The sequence below is a fragment of the Myxine glutinosa genome, chromosome 12, assembly GCF_964187855.1.
Source record: "Myxine glutinosa chromosome 12, kmMyxGlut1.1, whole genome shotgun sequence".
Lineage (NCBI taxonomy): Eukaryota > Metazoa > Chordata > Myxini > Myxiniformes > Myxinidae > Myxine > Myxine glutinosa.
This window is the reverse complement of record NC_136272.1, coordinates 49,307,019-49,333,588: the sequence shown is the minus strand read 5'-3', so window position 1 is coordinate 49,333,588 and position 26,570 is coordinate 49,307,019. Positions and strand designations below refer to the sequence as shown.

The 26,570-nt window shown below is 46.4% G+C and overlaps 1 protein-coding gene across 2 annotated transcripts in view; it reads left to right on the top strand.

Annotated features, from left to right (window-relative positions):
* Positions 1-4,183: 4,183 nt before the first annotated feature.
* LAMTOR5 (late endosomal/lysosomal adaptor, MAPK and MTOR activator 5) overlaps positions 4,184-26,570 on the top strand; it is a 28,755-nt gene continuing 6,368 nt past the window's right edge. The window contains exons 1-3 of one of the 2 annotated variants that reach the window (XM_068132482.2): positions 4,184-4,449; positions 6,533-6,597; positions 17,135-17,252. In XM_068132482.2, the coding sequence (XP_067988583.1) occupies positions 4,415-4,449; positions 6,533-6,597; positions 17,135-17,252 (218 nt within the window). In that variant the 5' untranslated portion in view covers positions 4,184-4,414. The remainder of the gene's footprint in view (positions 4,450-6,532; positions 6,598-17,134; positions 17,253-26,570) is intronic. The other variant, XM_068132483.2, reaches the window with a different exon arrangement.

The window sequence follows — 26,570 nt, the reverse complement described above, 5'->3', positions numbered from 1 at the left end:
GAAGGGCAAGGGGGGAGTTCAGGAGTGGAGGGACACGGGGGGAGTTTAAGAGTGGAGGGGCAAGGGGGGAGTTTAGGAGTGTAGGTGCAAGGGGGGGGATTTGGATGGGAGAGGCAAGAGGGGAGTTTAGAAAGTGGATGATTAATGAAAGACGAACATTGAAAACAAATTGGGTTTGTTGTGATTTTCAAGTTAGCAATCCGATTCAGAACGATGGAGGAGGGATGGAATGAATGTGAATTTAGACCATGTAGTGAGGGAGACGTATAAGATATTGAATTTCTTTTTTTTGAAGTGGAATGAGTTGGAGAGGAAATTGAGAAAAGCCTTTAAAATAGGAAGAAAAACAGCGTGTTGTAAAATACCACTGAGTAAAACACTGAAGGGGAAAGGTTAAACATATTTAAATAATATTTAAACAGAACCGTGAACAATCTTATATGCACAAAATACCAACGGGGGGAGAGCCGAGAGGGACCACCACGAGTCACGTGAACAGGGCAAACAGGGCCTTTGTAATCTCCTGATTTCATGATGCATGCACACATTCAAGGTTTGTGGTCATTTGGAATTGAATTGAAAAAAAAAAGACTAAATAATATAAAATAACAAAAAATTAAATAAAACTTAGAAAAATTTAATTGAAAAAAAAAATTACTATTACTATTTGAAACGAACTACAGCTGGAAGCTATCCGGGGCTCGGTGACGATCCCCAGGAGAGTCCTCCGAACAAAACTCTGAGAACAAGAAAACTTAACAGCTTGGTCCATAAACCGTGATCCCTTACCGAAACTGAGGTGGATACTTCGAGACCTGAGACCCCGAATGTGTGGTCCACATTCTGAAAGCCGCACGCAACATGTAATACACGCACCCTGTATGTCAAACATTTTACATCATTTCTTCATACTAGGGCATGCCCGTACTATATATAAGCTAGGACGTGCCCGTACGTGGGTGCCCGTTCCTTGCCAGAAAAAAAAAAAAAAAAAAATTTGTGTAGGGGTGTATGTGTGTAAACATCCTAGGGCGTGCCCGTACGTGGGTGCAAAAAAACATGCGTGCAAACAACAACAACAAAAAAAAACTTTGAAACCACGTGGCAGTAACGACCACAGAACCCCCCCCCCCCCTCTATTTACATGAATGGTTTGGTCCATTCGCAACGACCACAGAACCCCCCCCCTCTATTTACATGCAATGGTTTGGTCCATTCGCAACGCCAAAGCGAACGGCGAACGGCTAAATCGCCATAGCTCGGTAAGTACTTGTCCGATTAATTTCAAACCTTGAAAAGGCACATCCTCGGGTCCCCAGCAATATACCTGGCAAGTTTAAAGTATATCGGACCCGTGGTTGTCGAGAAACAGCGGTCACAGACAAACAAACAAACGTACAAACGTACAAACGTACAAACGTACAAACAAACACACAGAGATTACTGGAATTATAGATAGATTAATCGACAGGATACTGGCCCTAGGGCTTACCCATTGAATATGACCTACTGTAGCGGCTACCGCTGGGTATACACAATCGCCTTGCACCTACCGAGGACGCGGAGCGATCACCATGCTGGGCTCGCCCAGGACGCCCGGGCACGCCCAGCCTCGCCTTTCCAGGGCTCGTCCAGGACGCCCGGGCATGCCCGCTCTCGACTTGCCAGGCCTCGTCCAGGACGCCCGGGCACGTCCAGACTCACCTTTACAGGGTTCGCCCAGGACGCCCGGGCACGCCCAGCCTCGCCTTTCCAGGGCTCGTCCAGGACGCCCGGGCATGCCCGCTCTCGACTTGCCAGGCCTCCTCCAGGACGCCCGGGCACGTCCAGACTCACCTTTCCAGGGTTCGCCCAGGACGCCCGGGCACGCCCGGTCTCGCCTTTCCCGGGCAAACGCTCCGGGATAATGTGTATATATATTGCTGCCCGATAAACGGGTTTTCAGAGTACCCGAGTTGATTTGACACAATAAAGAAACTCGGACGAATTCCAGCTTTTTGTCGCATCCATTCTTCCGATTTACGTTGGAGCACAGCTCCTACACTACCATATAAGAGAGCCGTTGGTCTGTGTGTCGACATTTTCCTCAGAGATGGCTGAACGGATCTTCGTCAGAACTTTCAGAGGTTCATCAGTGAGTACCTGGGAGTGTTTAAGGCCAAAAACGTTATTTTTTTATTTTATTTTATTTTAACAAAAAACAAGTTGGTTTTTTGATTTTTTAAAAAATCGCTCTATAGTGCCTAAACCTTTATGATTAATGAAAGTTATATACAAGTACACATTCGCATTAATAAATACAAAATAATTAGCAGGCATTTGAACACAAATAATAAAACAATTCCAGAAGCGGTCGAAGTTGGTGGTGAGGCTTCTTCTTCTTCTTCTTCTTCCAGACGTCATCAAACTTTACTCAGAAACGTGATCAACGGTACATTCACCAGCATATATTCATCAAAAAGGTAAAATAATGATTTGACATTTGTGATGGATTCTGATTTGTTTGTAATTGCTTTTCCATTATATTGCCCTAATTTCAAATACTAGGGCATGCCCGTACTATATATAAGCTAGGACGTGCCCGTACGTGGGTGCCCGTTCCTTGCCAAAAAAAAAAAAAAAAAAAATTTGTGTAGGGGTGTGTGTGTGTAAACATCCTAGGGCGTGCCCGTACGTGGGTGCAAAAAAACATGCGTGCAAACAACAACAACAAAAAAAAACTTTGAAACCACGTGGCAGTAACGACCACAGAACCCCCCCCCCCCTCTATTTACATGAATGGTTTGGTCCATTCGCAACGACCACAGAACCCCCCCCTCTATTTACATGCAATGGTTTGGTCCATTCGCAACGCCAAAGCGAACGGCGAACGGCTAAATCGCCATAGCTCGGTAAGTACTTGTCCGATTAATTTCAAACCTTGAAAATGCACATCCTCGGGTCCCCAGCAATATACCTGGCAAGTTAAAAGTATATCGGACCCGTGGTTGTCGAGAAACAGCGGTCACAGACAAACAAACAAACGTACAAACGTACAAACAAACACACAGAGATTACTGGAATTATAGATAGACTAGGGCATGCCCGTACTATATATAAGCTAGGACGTGCCCGTACGTGGGTGCCCGTTCCTTGCCAAAAAAAAAAAAAAAAAAAATTTGTGTAGGGGTGTGTGTGTGTAAACATCCTAGGGCGTGCCCGTACGTGGGTGCAAAAAAACATGCGTGCAAACAACAACAACAAAAAAAAACTTTGAAACCACGTGGCAGTAACGACCACAGAACCCCCCCCCCCTCTATTTACATGAATGGTTTGGTCCATTCGCAACGACCACAGAACCCCCCCCTCTATTTACATGCAATGGTTTGGTCCATTCGCAACGCCAAAGCGAACGGCGAACGGCTAAATCGCCATAGCTCGGTAAGTACTTGTCCGATTAATTTCAAACCTTGAAAAGGCACATCCTCGGGTCCCCAGCAATATACCTGGCAAGTTTAAAGTATATCGGACCCGTGGTTGTCGAGAAACAGCGGTCACAGACAAACAAACAAACGTACAAACGTACAAACGTACAAACAAACACACAGAGATTACTGGAATTATAGATAGATGTTAATGTTTCTTTTTCGCTTGGGCAACGCCGGGTATTCCAGCTATAAACGCTTTTGTACTTTACTCGGGGTACAAATACAAATACAACTTTCTCTGGGGGGTAACATAGGCTATGTGGCCGCGCCTCATTCGGGGGTCTGGGGGGCCAGGAGTGGGGCGTAAATTCTCTATGTAAATGTGTACATTGTAGCGCCACCTGGTGATGGTGGCAGAGGGTATTACATTTTCCTTTTTTTACCTGGGCAACACTGAGGTTAAAGCACTCTTTGCACAGGTACATTTTTCCTCCTTCCCTTTCCGCTCCCCCAAAACGGAGGGATCTGTCAAAGCCACCCCCCAAAAGATGTATATGTACCGGTAGTATATCTTTCCCCTCCCTCTTCCCTCTTCTACTCACCCCTTCCTCCCCTCCTCCTTTCACTCCACGCTCCCTTACTCAACCTTCCCTCCTCTACCTTCCCCCCCATCCTCTCACAATGCCAGGTACTCCTGCTAGTGCAATATATTTAACATGCAGAGCGGTGCATAGACTAGACAAGTGAAAAATGTGTTAGAAACCCATGCTATCTTAATAGGCGGTGTATAAGAAGTATTTGCGTTTACTATAACAGTTCTCTTTGTATTTGTTTTTGTTGTTATTAACGTTATATTACTATCAGTGGTTGAAATACGTAGCGAATTTAAAAATGACCTTGAGAAAACACCATTTACCTTTTAGAAAAGCGACGAGAAGGTCGAAGGCGGAAGTTTGGCTCGGGCCGGACTGGGGCCTTGTTTAGGCTTGTTTCCTGGATTCGTGAGAATGGAGTCTGGTCTCGAATCTCATCTGGACGACACGTAAGTGTGGAAGCCGTGGCGTGTTTGTGTCAACACACGGCTCTTGGATAATCTGGTCCTCTCTATTTGCCTTTGGTAGTAACTAAATGTGAAGTATACACTTATTAAGCTCATTATTTGTACGTGTTCGTTATTTACATTTTTTGGGAGTTACTGACATGACATTTCTCTGTTTTGTATTAAATATATTTTTCATCCATTCTACGGCGTGACTGTAAACCGTCACCCTGGTGTTTCATAGGGATAGAGGGTGATGCATTTTAATGTTTGCTGTCCGTCAGATGGACGTTAAGCTGGCTGTCCCTTCTGCTGGCATTATCATTAGTTGGTGGATGTTAACGATCTCACAATGTCTTTCCTTGAGAGTCGATGAGATGTTCCCGGAACCCTGAATGAACACCAGATTCCCGACACCTCCAGTTGAATGTCATGCCTCGCCAGTCGGTTCGTGAATGACTTCGATCAGAAACGTTCCCTCCCTAAACCTAAACCTACACCTACCCCCCCCCCCTACCCCCTCCCCCCACCCCCCGTAGGTTTAGGTTTTGGTGTAGAGTAACCCGGGTACCAAATTGCTACACCCTTGCAGTATGTTTGGGTATGGTGTAAAAAATGGGGTAAACTGTGAGCTGGAGCTCCCAATTGGCCTTCGCTAATCTTATCCTTTCGAGAAATAGTTTTGGCCAATTTGGAATCTTAAGCGGATACGAGAGGTTGTTTGAGTAGAAGGGAACAAAGGAGCTTGCTTGGATCCAGCCCTTGGTACCTGTACTGCCATGTCGTTCACCTGAGTGCGGAGCCATTCAGCTCAAGGTCTGCGTTGAACTCTTGCTCCAATACATTATCTTGGAAACTGAAATTGAACTTTTTGGTGTCCTTCATCCTGCCCAAAGCCCTCTACCAGAACAGGTCCACAATTTTGTTCTCATGGAGAGATGCTTAGGCCTAACTCACTCTCATTTCTTATTTGTATAACTTGTATTTGTGTCTACAGGTGCATATTCTGTGTACAAATGAAGGATTTAAGGCCATGTTGAATTCCTCATTGTACAAATGAATTAACTGAGAGATTGTTATTTATATGGAGAGTATTACAATTGTCGTACACGACATTTTGTAATCCTTTGTGTAATTTGTTTTCTGAGATTACTTGTGCGTATCCCTCATCATCTCTGAAGGATTTGTCCATTTTTAGCTCACCTGGACTTTAGGCAGGTGAGCGTATGAGATCGAGCAGTGTCCGTAGGTAATTCAGTCGGTCAGTAAGTTTGTAAACACTTCAGTCATTGACCCTTGAACCAAATGCACAATTTTGATGAAACTTGACCACAAGCTTCATATATGATGCCGAACGAAGGTGTGTTGACCGCATCAAAATCTGCGCTAATTAACGGGTTGAAATCTGGCCAGAAACACAAAAAATTCCTGCCCTAACCGAGAGGGGCCGTTACATCAGTATAACGGCCACGCCCTCAGCCAAAACATGACCTGCAACCTGTAAAAAACATGACATGTAAACATGTATTGTTGTAATCAGCATCGAGGGTTTCCATTCAACCAATCATGTGAAGAGATTCTGCGCATGAACCAAATTTTGACATTTTATGACGTCATTAACTGTTGCTCCTGATCCAGGTGGGCTTCAGGACCCGTGGTCCTATTTTCCTGAGTTTGACATTTATAAACCGATATAAATATTGCTGCCTATTCGGTTTATTCTTGCAGTCAGGTTACAGCGAGTTTGATCTTTTCGTTTAACACCGACTTCGTGAAACTCTGAATACTGTTAGAAAAGCGAACTGCATTGGACACATTTTGCCAGGACCGGCCATATTTACCTCCAGTGACATGTCGCCATTGATGCAATTTGCTTGGTTTATGCCATTTGACGTCACTAACTTATGAACGCAACTCTCTAGCTATTTTGCTACTTTCAAACCATTTTTTTTTTTTCATTCAATTAAAATGTTCTTTCAGTAACTATTGCTATTGCTGACTAAGAATACATTTATTATATTTAATTGGCCAGAGTACGATATCAGTGATTTTGTCATCATGAGATACCTTTTGTTTGTTTATTTAGAATGAAGAATACTTCTGATGCGATGGGAATCCTGTTTGCTGATTCTCACGGCCTGAGCCTTGGGTGTAAGTTTTATTATATTTTATTTATTTATTTTTGGAAATTTGCTTTTATTTATTGCATTCTTTCTTTACACAAGTGTTCTGCGTTTTGTGCTGCTAAGATTGCCCATTGTATCGTCATGAGTGTGGTTTTGGTAAGGGGAAGGGACATGAGCTTTGATATTGCATGAATTTGGGCACATTATGAGTGAATGTGGTGGGGAGAGGAGGAGGGGTGCCTGGAGAGGGTCAGATGAGGTGGGGAGAGTTTCCCCACCCCTCTGCTGAAAGGGATTCTTTATTTTGGGGGTTTGAGTGGAATGACAATGAAAGAGCGCCATCGGAGAGCATTTGGAAAGCTACGTGTATTGCCCTTTTCTGAACATTTCCACTTGAATTTGTTTTTGACAACACTGTCAGGATTTTTTTGTTTAAATTTAAATTAATTAATTAATTAATTATCAAATTTTAAAATTCATTATCAACTGTGTGATCAACAGCTAACAGGATGTTATATAGGTATGCACACTCACCTGTAAGCTGTATCGCCTGGGTTTGATTCCCAACTCGGCTATAAACTGTCAGTCTGGTGTTTCACAGGCAGGGTGATTCATCAGTGTGTTTGCCGTCCCTCAGATGGACATTAAACGAGCGTCCCATCTGCCAGCACTCGTTGGTGGACGTTAGAGATATCTTTCATCCTTCACTTCCATCCTTCCTCAACACATGACCAAACCATCTCAACCTGCTTCTCTTCACAGCATCCATCACAGGCTCTATTCCCATTATCTTTCGCAATTCATCATTTGTCTTCCTCTCTCTCAACAATACTCCACACATCCACCGAACCATTCGCATTTCCACCCTTTCCAGCCTTCGTTGCTGCTCTACGTTCATTACCCATGTCTCGCTCCCATAAATCATAACACTTCTCACACATGCAGCATACACCTTTCCCTTCAGCTTCAACGACACTCCCCTCCTCATCAGCACGCTACTCAGTTCCCGAAACTTCTTCCATGCACATCTCACTCCAGCAACCGTTGCCGAGTCTGATCCACCTTCTCAATTCAGCACGTCTCCGAGGTAGTAAAATGTTTTCACACCTTCCAGCTTCACGCCGTCTCCAAAATCCAACTCAACATTTCCTCCATCTGCAGCTCCCTCTGTGCACACCTTACATTTGAATGTAGCTGCCACACTGGTTAATGACCCTCAAACAGGGAACCATGATTGTCATGGGGCCCGCAAGGCCAACCCCTGCTCTAGCGGGGAAAATGGCCTTAAAACGATCATTCATTCATTCATTCATTCATTCATTCAGACCACTACATTTTTGGTGAACCCACTCAGCGCACATTGTACATTGAATGGAGTTCACTCCGACATCCTTCCTGCACAAAGCACACTGCCACTTCCCAGTTCTTTCCACCTCACCACATGCTTTACCACTTGCCATCACCTTCGTCTTTCCGATATTCACCTTCAGACCTTTTGTCTCCATACATTCCTTCCACTTGTTCATCTTTTCCTCAGTCCATCCATACTTTCCGCAATCAACACCAGATCATCTGCATACAATAACTCCCACGGTAAACCCTCCTTTACGTTCTGAGCCAGCACCTCCATCACAGCTACAAATAGTAGTGGACTTGGTACCGACCCCCTGATGCACTACCACCTTCACCTCAAACTCACCACTGTTCCCGTCCTTCGTCCTTACAGCTGTGCACGCTCTTTTGTGCATTGCCATCACTACTCTGATCAACCATTCCTCCACTCCTAACTTCCTCAATGCCCATATCACTACTTCGCGTGGAACCCTATCGAATGCTTTCTCCAGATCAACAAACCCAAGAAACAACTTCTTCCTCTTCTCCATGTACTTCTCCTGCAACTGCCTTACAATAAAAAGCGTGTCTGTCGTTCCTCTTCCTGGCATAAATCCAAACTGCATTTCGTCAATCTTCACTTTCTTTCTTATCCTCCTCTCCAACACCCTTTCCAATACCTTCATTCCATGTTCCAATAACTTTATCGCTCGATACGAGCCACAGTCCAGAGGGTCACCTTTCCCCTTGTATAGAGGGACGAGGGTACTCGGTTCCCAATCCACTGGAATGCGACCTTCTTTCACCGCCAGATTACAGATCTCTGTCATTCTCTTCACACCCCAACTTCATGCTGCCTTCAACATATCTCTCCTGTCGGCCCTCCCGCTTTTCTACTCTTCATTGCTTTTATCGCTTCCTCAACTTCCTTCTCAGTTATCTTCTCTGCCGGTCCTAAAACTGGGTTACTCTCTATGTTGCCATCCCATTCATTCTCTGCATTCAACAGCATTTCCATATATCTCTTCCATTTTCCTTTAATTCCATCTGGGTCCACAACGATTTGTCCCACTTCCTCCTTCAAGCGACTCACCCCCATCACATCACACCTCCCTTTCGCTATCTGCTTTGCAATCCTGAATACCGCTCTCTGACCCTCTTCCGAATCCAAGCGTTCTCTGAACATTTTCCTACATGCCTCCTGCGCCTTCGCTACCTCTTTTTTTGCAGCCTTCTTGGCTGCCTTATAACTTTCATGCTCTGCTTTTTCTGCCCCCGTACCCTTCGCCTTCTGCCACTCCTTGAACTTCTTCTTCTTCTTCTCGTCAATCCTCTTTCCAACTTCATCATCCTACCACCATGTTTCCGAGTGCCTCGGTGGTCCTTTTATCCATCCACATACCTCACCAACGGCTCTTAACAGACTATCTTTCATTGACATCCAACCACTTTCAAGCTCAACCACATCATCCTCTACCCTACTCAGCCTCTCTTTTAATGCCTCCCTTACTGTCACCTCTTTCAACCTCCACATCTTCATTCTCGGTTCGTACTCCACCCGTCAAACTCTCCTCGCACCTTTCACCCTTATGTCGCAGACAACCAAGTGGTGCTGTGAAACAGCCTCCTCCCCCGGGATCACCTTTGTGTCCCAGAGGTGCCCCCTATCTCGCCTACGCACCATTAGGTAGTCAACGGTTGTCGTCGACCCACCTGACGTGAATGTAATAAGCTTGTTATCCTCTTTCTGGAACTGAGTATTACAAATCAACAAATCAGCTCCATCAGCAAACTCCAAAATCCTTTCACCTTCTCCATTTCTCACACCATATCCGTAACCCCCATGAACTCCCTAAAAACCGTCCATACTCCTTCCCACATGTCCATTTAGGTCTCCTCCTACCACAACAACTTCCTCATCTTTCACATTTTCCATCAGCTTCTCTATTGCACACCAGAACTTGTGCTTCTCTTCATTGCTCCGACCAACCTGCGGAGCATATCCCGGGATGACGTTCACCAAGAGCTTTCCAATCATTTTCACCATCATCAACCTATCACTCACTCTTGTCACACTCACCACACTGTCTACAAACTCCTCAGAAAACAGGACACCAACGCCATGCACGCCCTCCGGGCACCCTTGCCACACAAACTTGTATTTCTGTCCCTGCCTACCCTTCACCATTCTCATACCACTTCCCTTCCATCTCGTCTCTTGCACACAACATATGTCCACTCTTCTTCTGACCAATACTTCCACCACTTCTCCTGATCTCCCTGTCATTGTCCCTACATTCCATGTCCCAAACCTCAGAAACCGATCTCTACTTCAGGCATCAGACGTTTCATCGTCATAAATGGAGTGATTTCCACCTTTGCTTCGATCGGGTTCCCCACCTTGAGTTTTGAGGAGAGGGAGTGGGGTCCCCCACGGGGTACTTCGGACTGTACCCTGCCCATATGTAGTTGTAATTGTCATGGTTCTCTTTTGGAGGCAATGTTTTTCTTGCCGGATGCCCTTCCTGACGCCAACCCTTTTAGTCGCCTCTTACGACACGCAGGGATACGGTGTACCTATTCCAAACCGGGGTCCACACCGGGATCAAACTGGGATAAACATCCCATATTCAACTTTATTTATATTGCAAACCACAAAACATAGTTCCCTTACCTAAAGGAACAACCATAACCTGTAAGCAATTGTCTAGTTTCCCAACTGCATGGTCATCACCTGGACAGCGGTCTTCCTCGAGGTTTCGATCCCTTCAGCCCAGGACCTCTGCAATCGGTGGATCCACAAACGCGGATCCACGAACAAACACGCGCACGGGCCCACACAGTTGTAGTTGTACTCCGAGTTTGGTGCTTGTAGCTTAAAATATGTGGTCGTGCGAGAGAGAAGGGGGGAGGGAGGGAAGGGAGGGGTAGGGAAGGGGGGAGGGAAGGAGAGAGGGAGAAAAACAAACAAACAAAAAAAACAAAAAAAAACAGAAGAAAAATAAAATACGAGACAGAGATAGATTTTGGTGATTATCTGTTTCTGTGACATTGTTAAAGGATCGTAAAAATTTCCAGGATCCAGAACCTGACCAAAAATGTGTGTGGCTGTCCTTGGCTTGTCACCTGCATACACACCAAAAAAAAAAATCAATGATTGCTTCAAAACTGTGGACAAAAATTGTATGACAACCAGATGCTACAGACCAACATACCTGGCAAAATACTTTACTTTTGCCCATGAACAAACAGATAGGGGTCAAAACATATTCTCCGTCCACCTTTAGTGGCGGAGGTAATAATTTAAGACATTCACCTTTTCTTTGAACTGGTCAGGGGCCATTAAGCTGCTTGAAGTCACGAATAGCATTAAAAAAAGATTTTATTATTTTTGTCACATATCTCGATTTTCGAACTGTCGTTAACTTCTTCAGATAACCTTTTCTCATTAAACATCTGAACATTTGTAACTATTTATAGCTTTCTTGTATTCTGCCAAGTTGTTATCTCTGTTCACTCTGTTATTCGTCCACCTCAATCTCTACATTTCTCTCTGACCACATCGCTCAAAATCTCATTCACCTGTGGTGCCATGTTTTCCCTGTGCTTACTTTGGAATTTTCTTGTAACACATCTATTGATATGCGTAGCACACTGAGAATCCCAGCACGTATGCACATCCTTTCTACGAAATTATTTTGTTAAATTGATGCTCACCATTCAAACTATCAATATCCGCCTTGTAATAAACCTGCATTTCCACTGTACATCCCATTGTGTCCAGGTAAAATTGGTAGTTGGAACCTGTCATCATATGGTTACTCTTGTCCACTGTTGGATATCTTATGCGAAGGTTAAATCTCGCTTGCTGGACTCCTGAATTTCCTGATATCTTGTACTGAAAGGCGCACACTTTTTAATAGACAAATCTGTTATGCACTGGAGACATTTCTATTTTGTAAGTACTTACTGTATTTTCATTTGCTTCAACATGTCACTCACAGTGAATCTTCATATTAAGGTCTCCTAAAATAAGAAGATTCCGCTATTCTCTTTCAGTTGCCGAGTTTGCTGCACTCAGTCACTCTGCATTATTATCATCTGCACTCCTGGGGTTCCTGCAAAGACCTCTTAATAGCAGTTAATCATTGGCCATTAACTCCAAAAAGAACCAGAATCCTTCATTAAATGTCATTTCCATCAACCTATAACATGGTTTTGCACTGCAAGACGTTTTTCCACATAAATATCCACAGCTCTCCCATCATTCATGAACTTTCTGTCATACCCCCACCAGCGAAGGTGCACGGAGGTTATGTTTTCATCCCTGTTTGTTTGTCTTTGAGCAAGATATCTCAAAAATTTGTGGAATGATTCGGACGAAACTTGGAGGATGATTCAGGTAGGTGACTAGAACAAGCCGCTTAGATTTTGGTTCAGGTCTGGATACAGATCCGGCCTATCGGTGGGATACAAAATTTAAACTGTTCAGCTTGCCAGAGGTATGTGCTCTACTGAGTGCCATTCAAGTTCATTACCTGTATATGATTATATGATTATATCCTTCCAACAAGACTTCTTCCTTTGCAAGCTCCCCCATTAAATGTTTTTGCATCACCTCTACTAAAGCAATAATATGCGGCCTATCGACAATAATCAGAACCACTGACTCCTCTTTTACTTAAATAAGCAAGCAACATTAACATGCAACTCTTGTCACGATGTTTCGGCATCTTCATTTATTGAATTTGAACCGTTGGTGCAGAATAATCCATATGTATTCCCTATTCCTTTGTATGCTTTTTATAATGCAACTGTGCTGTAGCCTATTCACAGCATATGTACCTCTCTATTAAGACGAAGTCAGTCTTTATATTGTAGGCCTCGTCAGTGATTAAAATGAAAAGAAACTCTGAACTATTCTCCCAGCCTTAATTATAATCGCTTGTGCTCTGTGATATCTGTTGTTACACGTACAGTACCTTCACAAAGTATTCACACCTCTTGACTTTTTCACATTTTGTTGTGTTGCAGCCTGAATTGCAGCCATTTCACACCATTTAGTGTTTTAAATTGGGTTTTTTTCTTCCTGATGTGCACATAATACCCCATAGTCAAAGTGGGGAAAAAAAAAAAAACTTCATGAAATAATTAAAAAGAAAATACAAAAATATGTAATTCACATAAGCATTCAACTCCCTGAGTGAATAATTTGTAGACATGCCTTCGAGTTATCTTGAGTATTTCTGTATCAGCTATGCACATCTAGATTTCGGGAGTTACTCTCATTCTTCCATACAGATTTGCTCTAGCTCTGTCTAGTTGGATGGGGAGTGTCCGTGAACAGAAATCTTCAAGTCTTTCCACAGATTCTCAATGGGATTCAAGTTGGGCTTTGGCTAGGCCACTCAAGGACTTTCACGTTCTTGTTCTGAAGCCATTCCAGTGTTGCTTTTGCTGTATGCTTGGGGTCATTGTCGTGTTGGAACATAAATCTTTGCCACAGTCGAAGGTCTTTTGCACTCTGAAGCAGGTTCTCCTCAAGGATTTGCCTTTATTTGGCTCAATTCATTGTTCCCTCTGTCCTTACAAGTCTCTCAGTCGCTGCTGCTGAAAAGCATCCCCATAGCATGATGCAGCCACCACCATGCTTGACGGTAGTGATGGTGCTGGATGGGCAATGAGCTGTGCTCAGTTTCTGCCAGACGTAGCGCTTTACATTCAGGCCAAAGAGTTCAATTTTCATCTTGTCAGACCACAGAATATTTTGCCTCATGCACTGAGTCTTGCACTTGCCTTTTTGCAAACTCCAGGTTTATTGTCAAGTACCTTTTTCTCAGGATTGGCTTCCATCTGGCCACTTTCCAATTAAGCCTAGATTTGTGAAGTGCTGCAGAGACTGTTGTCCTTCTGGCAGGTTCTCCCATCTCAGCCATTAACTGTTGTTCTGTCAATGGTCATCGGGTTCTTGCTCACCTCCCTTCTGCCCGGTTGCTCAGTTTGGTAGGACAGCCTGCTCTTGGAAGAGTATGAGTAGTTCCATATTCTTTCCTTTTCATAATTATGGAGCTCACAGTGCTTTTGGGAACTTTCAACACTCTATAAATTGTTTTATACCCTTCCACAGATGTATGCCTCAATTCTAGTTCTACGGACAGTTCCTTGGACTTCATGGTAGAGTTTCTGCTCTGACATGCACTGTGAACTGTGTGTGGGACCTTGCGATTTTCTAAATCATGTCCAAAGACTTGAATTGGCCACAGGTTACCTCCAATCAAGTTGAAGAGACATCTCCAGGATGATCAAAGGAAATTTGATGCACCTGAGCTGAATTTGGAGTGTCATAGCTAAGGGGTTGAATACTTATTAACTCAAGACATTTGAGCTTTTCATTTTGAATTATTTTCTTTAAAAATTTCTAAAAAAACATATTCCACTTTGACGTTTTGGGGTGTGTATGTCAGTGACAAAAAAAGTCAATAGAATCAATTTTAAATTCAGGCTGTATATATATATTGTTGCGGAACCCAAAGTCGGCCTCCGTTCCCCTTAGAGGGGGGATTAATCCCCTCTTCTATAACTGACCGACGTGGTCCCTGATGCTGCCCAGCGACCTCCGGAAAGGCCGGTGGCACAGCCCCGTTTGTACCGCGGACAGATGTTAATTGCCGAGCGGTTTTAGCAACCGCGGCACGAACTATTAACCGAAACTAGACCCGATCCTTGAACGTTGGCCAAATCGTGCCACAGGTTTTCAATGGGGAAAAGACAAAGACAAATCGTGCCACGACGGATGTGAAGAAGAGGAAGACAGAAGTAGGAAATACGAATATAATTTATTACTACTTATTATGTACACGATGAAAAGTAACCAAGGAGGAAGGAAAGATAATAAAATAAAATACGAAGAAGAAGAAACAGTGCAAATACTAGCTTACCTATTGACAGTCTTACTTAAACCCCAGGACAACACAGAAGACGGACGAACAATCAGACTTACACGGGGGATGATGGCAGGAACGAATGGCGGGAAGGGTCCGGGTGGTTGGGATGATCGCGGCTCGAGTTGGGCAGCCGCCGGCTCTCCTCAACCGTCTCGTACGGCGATTCCTTTGAAGCTGCAACTGCCGTCACCGCTCAAAGCTGCCGTGGTCCAAAACTGCGGTGGTTCCCAAGCTCCGTCGGTTCAAGCTGCTGTGGTGTGCCGCATCTGACGTGGGGGCCTTGCATGATGGGTTCTCTCTCTCTCTCAAAGGCTTGCTGTCTCTCTGCCGTTTCTCTGACGCAACTCTCAGGACTCCTGCCGTTTCTCTGACGCAACTCTCAGGACTCTCCTGGGTATTCACTTGTCCTTTTCTGAAAGCTTTCGCGCGCGCTTATATAACGCCTCGGGCGATCAAGCCGCCGGCCTCCAGGACACGCCCATCGGTGAGCTCGCCTCGGCCCTGATTGGTCGCGAGGGCTCACCGATCCCGCCCTTAGAGGAGGCGTTGGCAAGGCCATGCCTTGTTCCCGGCGCTGGGCCGACTCCTCCCACTTTCTGCTCCTTATGACCTCGTGGCTAATGGAGTCTTGCAGCGAAAAACCACAACCCCACAGCAGCAGCAGAATGCAGCAAACCGCTCAATGCAGTTGGCAATTGACGAAAGGGGAATGTGAAGGGAATCTACCTTGTTTGAATTTGGTGCAATGGAGTGCTAATTAATGGAAGACACAGCCTTAATCTAATACACATAATAAGGAGATAACTACTGAACAAGGAGGAAATCTATGATTGGCTACGTGTGGTATATGGAATAACTACGGGAACGACCTTTGACCTTTATACACAACAAATGGAGGAAGGAGGGTGATATTTTACAATTAAACACAATTCTCAAATCCATAACAATATATATATATATATATATATATATATATATATATATATATACACACAACAAAATGTGAAAAAAAGTCGAGGGGTGTGAATTCCTGTGATTCCTGTGAAGAGAGCCACCTTCCCATAATTTTGAGTTTGGATAACTTTTGTGGATCACTTTCAAGAACAAACTTAATTGATTTCCATTTTTCAGGATCTCTTACCTCACCTAATAACCAATTTTTGGCTTTCTTTCCATGCATGTGACAATATATTAGTCGCATTAATAGTTTTGATAAACTTTAAATGCTGAATCCTCAATTTAGGATCGATGATTGGATTTCAAGTTGCATGCACATGTTCTCTGACTTTTGGTGGGGTATCGGTTAATTAAATCGCAGGTACGCATCACTATCACCATTGAGTGGACAACCAATAACTAACTGATACTTAAAAATTGTGCTCGTTGTCTCTTGATATCAATATGCTCTGATAAGTACTCTCTAATGCCTTGGTATTTCATAGTGATTTTATTAGAGGCTGGGAGATACTGTAATGGTGACATAAAAGGTGATAAATCAGAGACAGTGTCTCATTTTAGCATATTAATCTCAGTAATTAGCTGAGCTTGACCTCTGAATGAATGGAGAGTGATTTGTTTGCAGGAAGAAATGAAATGTACCATCTATCCCTTCCTCTTTATTAGTCCCCGACCCAGAGGGGACTGTAGGTTGCCTCTCCGTCTGTCTGTCTATCCATCCGTCCATCCCACCTGGAGTTTGTTCCACTTTTTTCCATACACTTTAACATATTTAACTGAAATTTGGTACATGATTTTATGATAAGTTACAGCACAAGTTTGAGTTTTGGGACGTTTCTCAATTTTTTTCACATAGTTATGCCCTTTTTGAACTTAGAAAATATCACATCTATATTATACATGGGTCAGTTTTCAGCTGGCCCGACTCCACCCCACTGCTTTACACCCACTGGCTGGACAGCTGGGCTGACTCCACCCTAAATGAAGCAGCACAGATCGACAGGCCTTAGGCAATGGTGTTAGTCCATGGCTCAGTGCAATTGCAATGATCCCAGGTATATAACCATGATACACTATATATGCACATATCAGCCATCCGCATGTTTTTGCTTCATGTATGTACATCAGGGTTTTTTTAATTTTTCCGTGGCACCAAACACGGCATTATACACCGCCCAAATAAAAGGATGTGGTTAATGATATTGAACTGAAACTTGGGCGGGGGACATGGATTGCAAAGCAATTCTCGCTCTTGTTTTTATTTAATTTTGAAATGAGGTACTGCTCTGTCATAGTGCTGGACTGATGTCTGGTACGTGTGTGTATCAGGTCGTGGAACATTGACAGACCGACATGCAGGTGTGGTGACGGAGTTGGCTAGACATGCATCAAAGTTGTCTGCAGATGCATCTGATGTTCCAGTCATCTGCCTCGAATCTGAAGCGGGGTAAGAAATGGAACACACAGATGCCCCGCTTACTCGATCTGCCCTCCCTCCCCACCCCCAATGCTTGCTTCCAACCCTCTCCCCCCTCCCACCATTTTCACACGTTATTTACCACAGATCATCTTCCATCTGCTTGGAAATCCACCAACAGCTCTACATAAAGAAGATGCAAAAACAGATTTCCTCAACTGCAGACCAATTGGCTTACTTCCAAACATCTGCATGGTCATGGAATCCATCATCACAGTTGAAATAAAATAATTCCTTTTCTCTAACAGCCTCGTCTCAGATCATCAATTCGGATTCCAACCAGGTCACTCTACCTTGTGTTACGTGCTCCTCCCCAAACCCCGGTCACGTTGTACCTCCGAGCCCCGAAAGGAGTCACGGCAGAAAGATGTGTTATTCTGTGTGTCAATGACCAATGGTGAAACCACACCAATTGTTACCAAAAAACAAGTATTGTATTAAGGTCACACAAGAATAACAGCACAAGAACAATATTAATCAATTGTACAACAAATATATCATTCCTATGATGGTACCATCAGTTTCTTACAATATAACTCACTGTGCTCCAAGTGAGTGAAAAGAACATTCCCAAAGTCTCTGTCCCGGCACCAAGCCAAAGTCGATCCACGCTCCGGTGATCGCAAGAAAAATGTCGTATCGAGACCAGAATCCAGTTCAGCTGACAGTCACGCTGCCAAAGAGGCGCAAAGGTGCCCTCAAAAGGCGACTGGGAAATCACACCTTTGGGTATGAACGTTCAACGGCTCCCAAACGGAGAACCACAAATTCCCAATCGAAATCCACGTTACACACGCAAACCAGGCTAACGGCTGGGTGCGGTGAAATGGCTGGAGCGAGGTGAAAAGGCTGGAGCGATGCAAAATGGCGGGAGCGAGGCAAAATGGCTGACGGGCCGGTACTGGAGGCGTACCTGCACTCCAACAACGATGCTCTTCGGAATCAACCGCAAAACCTGTCACGCAGGTTTATCTGTCACAGCGATCACAACTCTGTCGCAGGAATCCCTTTCTCAGGAAACCCAAAGTTCGCTCGTGACCCCCGTTCGCCAGCGTCTCCTCGAGACCTCAAAGCAGCTCGGCTTTTCTTCCCGACCTCACTTGCTCCGCTTTTTTCTTGCTCTTCTTCTTCTTCCGGTTCCTCCCGATCCGGTTTCCGGTTTCTTTTAAAACACTATTTTTTTACCTTTTGAAAACAGTTATCTACATTTCACTTAAACGATAACAATAATGGTACATGGAACCAAAAATGCTTACAGTGGATGAAAACCACAACGACGGAAGTGACGAATCCGTAACACTTGGACATGCTGCCTCTATTCTCCCAACAATATATGAAGGCCCTCAATATCGGACAGGATATCAGGGTCAGGATATCAGGGTCAGGATATCGGATCGTCTCTTTTGGCATATCTCGAGCTTTTGATACAGTCTGGCATCTTGCCTTGCTCTCAAAACTGTCTGCCGATGGAATCCAAGCCCAACTCTGATGAAGCTGATTCTGAGGGTCCTTCACTCTCTCACCGCAGGCAGGTTGGTCCTCTTTCTATCTTCTACCGACTCATTTTTGGCCTTGCACCCCCTGCTATGTCTGTTCAATGTCCCCCAAATATTTCTAGATAAGATCTGGAAACACAAGATCTGCCAGCAACCCTCTTCTTGTGCAACTGCCAAAATCAAGACTCTTTGCTCTCCTTCACTCTTTTATTCCTCTTTTTCCCACCTCTGGAACAAACTCCCACACTCTCTTCAATCCCACTCTTCGCTCCAGATCTTTAAAACAGATTTTCATCATTGCATATTTTTGCCCATTCAAAACGGTGACATTTTCTACCCCTGTTAATGCCTCCAAACCCATGTCCTTTAATTTCCCTGTTTTCTTTCCTGAAAGGCCTTGTAGTGTCCATGTTTATCTCGCGTAACTCACCCCAGACCTCTCTCTTCCACAGATCTCCTGATGTCCCTGTTCTCTACAATTGTTGTGCTTCCCTCTCTCCCCCTCTTTCCCCCACTCTTGTCTCCAGCTCCCTGTATTATATATTGGTACGGATCTCCGAACGTCGGCCTTCCCCTTACCAAGGGGGGATTAATCCCCTTGTCGTTTTACTAGCCGACGCAATCCGGGGCTATTACGTTCCTTCCGGTCGGTGTTAAATAGGGTTGTAAGCCGAATTGGTCTTATTACCTAAGTACTAACACCGACTGTGAAGCAAGGAAATAACCCCACCCGAACCACGGTTTCAGTGGACACGCCGAGCAAAAGCGAGCCACGATTCGGGCCGTTAACGGGAACTAACCCGATTGGAGCGGTTTCTGATCGTGCCACGCTTACCCAATGGAGAAATCACTAAGACAGTCAAATTAAGAGGAAAACAGGAAGAACAGGTAATTTATTACACACTTTGTACAAAGAAAAGGAAGAAGAAGCAGAAATGTACAGTCAAGAGGAAGAAGCAGATACACAGGGCAGCCTTATACAGTCTTATACTTATCCCTGGACACGGGCCCGTTCACACTCAGTCACGCTCTCAGACTCACTCACACGGGGTTGTAGATGGTCGGGTTGAGGGTCCACCGATGGCGTCCACAGCTCGCTCCGGTCCCCGACTCGTACCACGAAGCAGATTGTGATGGTAGACGGCAGGCAAGATCGCCCCGTGTCGGTGGCGCGGATCGGACAATTATACTGGGGGGGATCGGTAAACTGGCGATTATACTGGCGTACGTAATAGTTGTACCGGCGCCTTATACGCGCTCCCGGTATAGCTCGGTACAATGCGCCACTTCCCCAAGTCCTCTGCAATGCGCCGCTCCGGCAATGCTTTCCCAATGATGTCACCAAAGCGCCTTTCTCAATTGAGTCCCTGAAACCAGCAATGCAATGCGCTCCCACCAAGTCCTTCAGAGGGCTCTCTTCTCAATACTCTTCACACGAACTTGACGAGCGCCTCTCCCTTCTCATGACTCGAGTGCTGTTCAGTCCTTCAATACTGGCGCCTTCCACAAAAGTCCTCAGAGGGCTTTTCGTGCGCGGTTTTATAGCGCCGCTTTGCGAACCCTCTCGAACCTCTAGCCACACCCTTACCATGCCCCATCAGGCCATCTCACCCGAGCCTGGTTGGTTGTTGGGGTCTTACCGGCTCCGCCCTTCATGTCTGCTTGACGTGGCCACACCCCCGACCTCACGCTCCACCCCCTTTTCTGGCCTTACCTCGTGGCATTTGGGCTGGTTCGAGCATCCTAATGCAAGGGGCAATGGGGTGCAGACTGGATGGGCGCAATGGGGCATGGGGTGCAGACTGGATAGTGTGCAATGGAGTCGATTGGAGGGAGGGCTGCAGAATGAACGGGGCCTACTGTTATTTGTTTTACACAACGCAGATGATAACTATTGGAAATGGCCTTACCTCACATATACTAAGAAATAACTAACGTTCTTAGGTGACCTACATGTTGCATGTGGCCTAACTATGGGGTGCAACCTTTAACCGTTAATGATGTTACCTGTGTGGGTTCTCAAAACCGCAACACTGCACCCCTCCTTTGCCAGGCTCGTTCCCGAGCCGAACCACATATCGGTGAGGACGGTCGGCTTCAAGCAAGGGCCAGGACTACCTTTTAAATTAGTGTGACACTCAGGTATGGTTTTCCCTCTACATTTACTCTAACACCCTGTGTGCGACAGTTTTATACACTAGATATGTCCCTCCTACTGCCTTGTGTACTAACTAATCAGACTCACGCCCACAATTAACCGAATTACGGAATTATTCTCAAACTACACATAAAGCCGGTGGGGAGCATGTTATTTACAAGACTACTAATTATTTACAAAACTACAACCCAGGACCTGTCTTTTGTGGGAAAGAAAATAATTTTTGAAAAGAGGAAACACCGAATGCAATGCACTGCTCCAATACACCATGCACCCATGTGCACCAAAATAAAAAAAATGCACAAAAAGCACCATCACCAAAAATGCACAATCATCACATTTCAAAACTATTAATGATGCCTTGTGCTTGGCTGGCTGCTGGGCTGCGACGTCATCTTGCTTCATGTTCTTCAGTGTGCCATCGTCAAACTTGGTCTTCTTCTCCTGACACACCAAAAATTAATAAAAAGGCACAAACCGTGTCCGCTTTTTATTTTGGCCAGCAGGGCCAGCTTTGGTGGTCCGACTGCATGGCATTGGGGCCACTTAAAAAACAGTGGTCCGCAGGGCAAAATAACGCTTGCAGCGATTGTCTGCCCAAGCAAAGGTGCCAGGCCACAGAACGTGTCCATATGGTGTACCGGTGCAGGCAGCAGGGTGCAGCGCAAAGGTGCAGCCAAACTGCGCAGGCCACCTGCACACTCCCCTCAACAAAAGGTAATGGGTCCATGGGTGGGGAGGAAAGACAAAGCAGAGGTTAGCGGGGGTAAGGGCGCAAGGGTACACACAATACAAGGTAATGCGACATGAGGGGCGCGGGAGAGCGAGCGGAGAAAGCTCGTCCCTACTCGTACGTAACCCCCAATGTCGCCTACTCTACCCTTGCCCTTCCCCGTATTTACACAATTTACAATTTCGTCGCTACCGTCTTGTCTCCCATATCTCCCCCTAAACCAAATTCGTCATCCAATCCCTCCCAAGAAGGAAGGGATGGAATTAACACAATGTCTCACCCACGTCATGATGCGTGTTTCATTCCCAACATTTGCAAAAACCTGGTGTCGAGTCCTGTCACCCCGGTGAGTGGATGTGGATGGTGCGAAGAGATTTCATCCTAACTATCCTTCTAATTGACATTAACTCACATTACACTACCCGGGGTCATGCCCTGCCAATCCAATTGGCCACTTTACTCTATGCGGTTCTAAGAACCAATTCCCATTGACCATCCTGTGGTGCTGTTCCAAATTTGGGGTCTCACTCTCCCCATTTTTTTCTCACTGTGCCCTCGCACAATTTCGGGGCTGGGCCGTGTGGCTCTACCAGCAGGTCTACCTACCTGCGCACCTCCGCTACTGAAGTCGCCACCTGAGCTTGCCTAGCTCCTGCAACTACCCTAACCTGGGGAAGGCCCTCCTGGCTCTCTCATCCCGTGATGCCCTCTCTGGCATTGGGCTACCCGGGTCCTTCTCCTCGGATCCTCGGGCCCCGCTGAACTCTACCTGGCTCCCAGAGCCTACCTGTGGCCTCACCTGGCCGACAGACTACCAGTGGCGGAGTGCCCATTTAACCATATGCACCAACAGGCTCACACGCCCAGCCAATTCCACTTACTTATACACCCCTCAAAGCAACGACTTGCTACTATCCACACCACAGATGTCAATATTCAAACAATTTACCTACTCCCTCTACCTAACTTTAAACTACCCTCCCCGGGTATACGTGAAGGGGTCCATCTTCCCCCATCCACTCCTTCGCACCATGCACTCCACACCACTCATTCCACACACCATTTACTCCACACCATTTATTCACTTGCACCCCATGCAAGTCATTCACTCAACACCATTACACATGTCCACAATACTCTATTCATACACTTTCACACACACGCGCACACACACACACACACACACATCATTCACGAGCAATGCCTCATTTGCCCACTCTCACCACAAAGACTCATTATCAATTCCTCATTTGCGCCTAAAGCGCATCCTCAAGCTCATACACACAGCATCCTTTAACTATCTACTTCCTTCTAATACTCGTGCTTTCCCCGTCTTCCCTTACACTAAGCACATCCCTCGTCATTATCAATCAACCAACTAACCTCTCTACGTCCCCGCTACCAGTACAAAAGTCACTACCTACATCTCAGTCTCCTATTGTCATCTTTCTAAATCCCTAATTATCCTAGCCTGCCCTCGGCTAGCTTTCACTGCCAAACCCCATACTCTACTGCTCCTCTGCCCCAATAAACGATGTGAGGGATGGTAGATCTACCATCCCTCTACACCGAATACCATTTGCCATCACCATTACTATCAGTCCACTACTCTTGAGCCTCTCGGGGTGGAAATACATTTTCACAGCTCGGCTTCACAAAGCCGAGCAATGCATACTGGTGGCCTGTCTCCTGTTGGTTGGGTCCGTCCGGCATTTTCGATTCTGGGGAGGAGGCATACTTGGACCGAGGTTCCAGGCGCCATCCCGGCGCGGAGCCTTTCGGTCTCCGCCACGATGACCCAACCTCCCCTGGTCGGTGCACCGCGCCCGCCAGGGGGCGAAGGTCCGACCTGGCCTTCCTCCCCCGGAATCGTGCCGTTTGCCCCTTGCGCCACGGCATGGCACTGACCATACAGGGCGGGACCCGGCTCAAATCGTGCATGCCACCGCGGCAATGATCCCCGCCGGCCCCCGCAGCACACAAAGCGCACCACGCCCCGAGAGCTCGCGTCGGCTATACGTCGGCCTAAACGCTGCCCCGGTCTGCGTCGATGCCCGAATCACTTTCTCACTCGTACACCGAGGCGCTCCAACGCCTCCCATACATCCCATGCATTCCGTTAATTCTACCACCGCGCGCTCTCGTGCACACTCTTCCGTTCCACACTCAGGTGCACACCACTCAGGCGCACCCACGCTGCTCACACACTCCGTTACACACCCTCGTGCACATCCTGGCACACTCATTCCACTCGCGCACTCAGTTACATCCTCTGTAACAATCATGGGTGTGCGCTCTTTTGCTGCACACCCAATCACCCGCTCCGGTGTGCACTCCGGCACACTCTCCACAACACGCTCCGGTGTGCATCCTCGCACACTCTCCTCATCCATCCCACACTCTGTGTCGCACTCGCTCTCACTTTCACACTCTGTTTCATACTCGCGCTGTTCACACACGCGCACCATTTACTTCCACACAGCACACCACGGACCTTTCACAAGCGCCCGGGTGACGTCGGGATCCCAAATGCGCGAAAAATCCTTTCGCGCCAAACACTTTCGCGCCAAACCTTTTCGCGCCATACACAGCCCTACTCACCTTTGGGATCCTTTTCTCCTCTAACCGCATCTGCAAACTTTCATTTTGGTTAGGAAGCACGACATCACAATGCGAATGCAGACTTTGGGTACATTCCATTTCTTCCTCCCGTGATTGCTTTTCTAAGTCTGCCGTCTCTTCAGTCCCAATTTCCACTATTTCTTTTATTTCAATTTCTTTTTCCTCGACGACCGCCGGTGTTAATAAAATAAAATTTTCCAATTCAGTGGCCGTCGGCTTTTCCACACCCCGTGTCGTGATTTCTACCCCGGTCCACTTAACTGTGCTCTGCTCTAGCTCGCTTTCCCCGCGCTTCTCAAATCATGTTACCTCGTCGCGTACCCCCGCGACCTTCCCGCTCGACCTGCGGTCTATGTTCTCCCCAATTTTTTTTTTTAAATGGCCACCCATTCTGTTTTCAAACCCCGTTAACCCGTCCTTCATTCCTTTCATTTGATTCTCTCGGGTGGCCATCCTGTTTTCCAACCGCGTCAACCCCTCGTTCATTTCTCCCATTTGGCCACCCACGTCCTTCAATTGGCCCCCCATTTCCTTCATTTGGCCCCCCATTTCCTTCATTTGGCCCCCCATTTCCTTCATTTGGCCCCCCCATTTCCTTCATTTGGCCCCCCATTTTGCTTTCTAATCCCCCAATTTGATTTTCCAATTGCTCTCCCATTTTGTTCTCAAAATTATTTAACCCTTCTTTCATTTCTGCCCTTGATTTGTCCATTTTTTCATCTATTTCTTTACTTTGCACCACGAAGCATGCCTTGATTTGTGCCATTAAGACACCCATATCTATTGGCGCTGCAGGCTCAGCTGCCGCGGCCATGTGCGAGGCGCCGCCATTTTGTTCGCCTGCCACCCCTACTGCTGCACCCTCATCAATGCTCTCCTCTTCCTCCCATTCTTCCCAGGGGTCCTGGGTTGACTCTAATTCCTCCTCAATTACCCCCACCGGCATCCGACCGCCTTGGTTATCCATGGCACGATTCAATTTAGATGTTCAATAAAATTTCGGCCGCTCGTAATTTCGAGTGCGTTAGGCGCACTTCGGGTCCGAATCCCACTTCCCTGACACCATTTGTTACGGATCTCCGAACGTCGGCCTTCCCCTTACCAAGGGGGGATTAATCCCCTTGTCGTTTTACTAGATCCGGGGCTATTACGTTTCTTCCGGTCGGTGTTAAATAGGGTTGTAAGCCGAATTAGTCTTATTACCTAAGTACTAACACCGGCCGTGAAGCAAGGAAATAACCCCACCCAAACCACGGTTTCAGTGGACACGCCGAGCGAAAGCGAGCCGTGATTCGGGCCGTTAACGGGAACTAACCCGATTGGAGCGGTTCCTGATCGTGCCATGCTTATCCAATGGAGAAATCACTAAGACGGTCGAATTAATAGGAAAACACGAAGAACAGGTCATTTATTACACACTTTGTACAAAGAAAAGGAAGAAGAGGCAGAAATGTACAGTGAAGAGGAAGAAGCAGATACACAAGGCAGCCTTATACAGTCTTATACTTATCCCTGGATACGGGACCGTTCGCACTCAGTCACGCTCTCAGACTCACTCACACGGGGTTGTAGATGGTCGGGTTGAGGGTCCACCGATGGCGTCCACAGCTCGCTCCGGTCCCCGACTCGTACCACGAAGCAGATGGTGATGGTAGACGGCAGGCAAGATTGCCCCGTGTCGGTGGCGCGGATTGGACAATTATACTGGGGGGGATCGGTAAGCTGGCGATTATACTGGTGTACGTAATAGTTGTACCGGCGCCTTATACGCGCTCCCTGTATAGCTCGGTACAATGCGCCACTTCCCCAAGTCCTCTGCAATGCGCCGCTCCGGCAATGCTTTCCCAATGATGTCACCAAAGCGCCTTTCCCAATCGAGTCCCTGAAACCAGCAATGCAATGCGCTCCCACCAAGTCCTTCAGAGGGCTCTCTTCTCAATACTCTTCACACGAACTTGATGAGCGCCTCTCCCTTCTCATAACTCGAGTGCTGTTCAGTCCTTCAATACTGGCGCCTTCCACAAAAGTCCTCAGAGGGCTTTTCGCGCGCGGTTTTATAGCGCCGCTTTGCGAACCCTCTCGAACCTCTAGCCACGCCCTTACCACGCCCCATCAGGCCATCTCACCCGAGCCCCGGTTGGTTGTTGGGGTCTTACCGGCTCCGCCCTTCATGTCTGCTTGACGTGGCCACACCCCCGACCTCACGCGCCACCCCCTTTTCGGACCTTACCTCATGGCATTTGGGCTGGTTCGAGCATCCTAATGCGAGGGGCAATGGG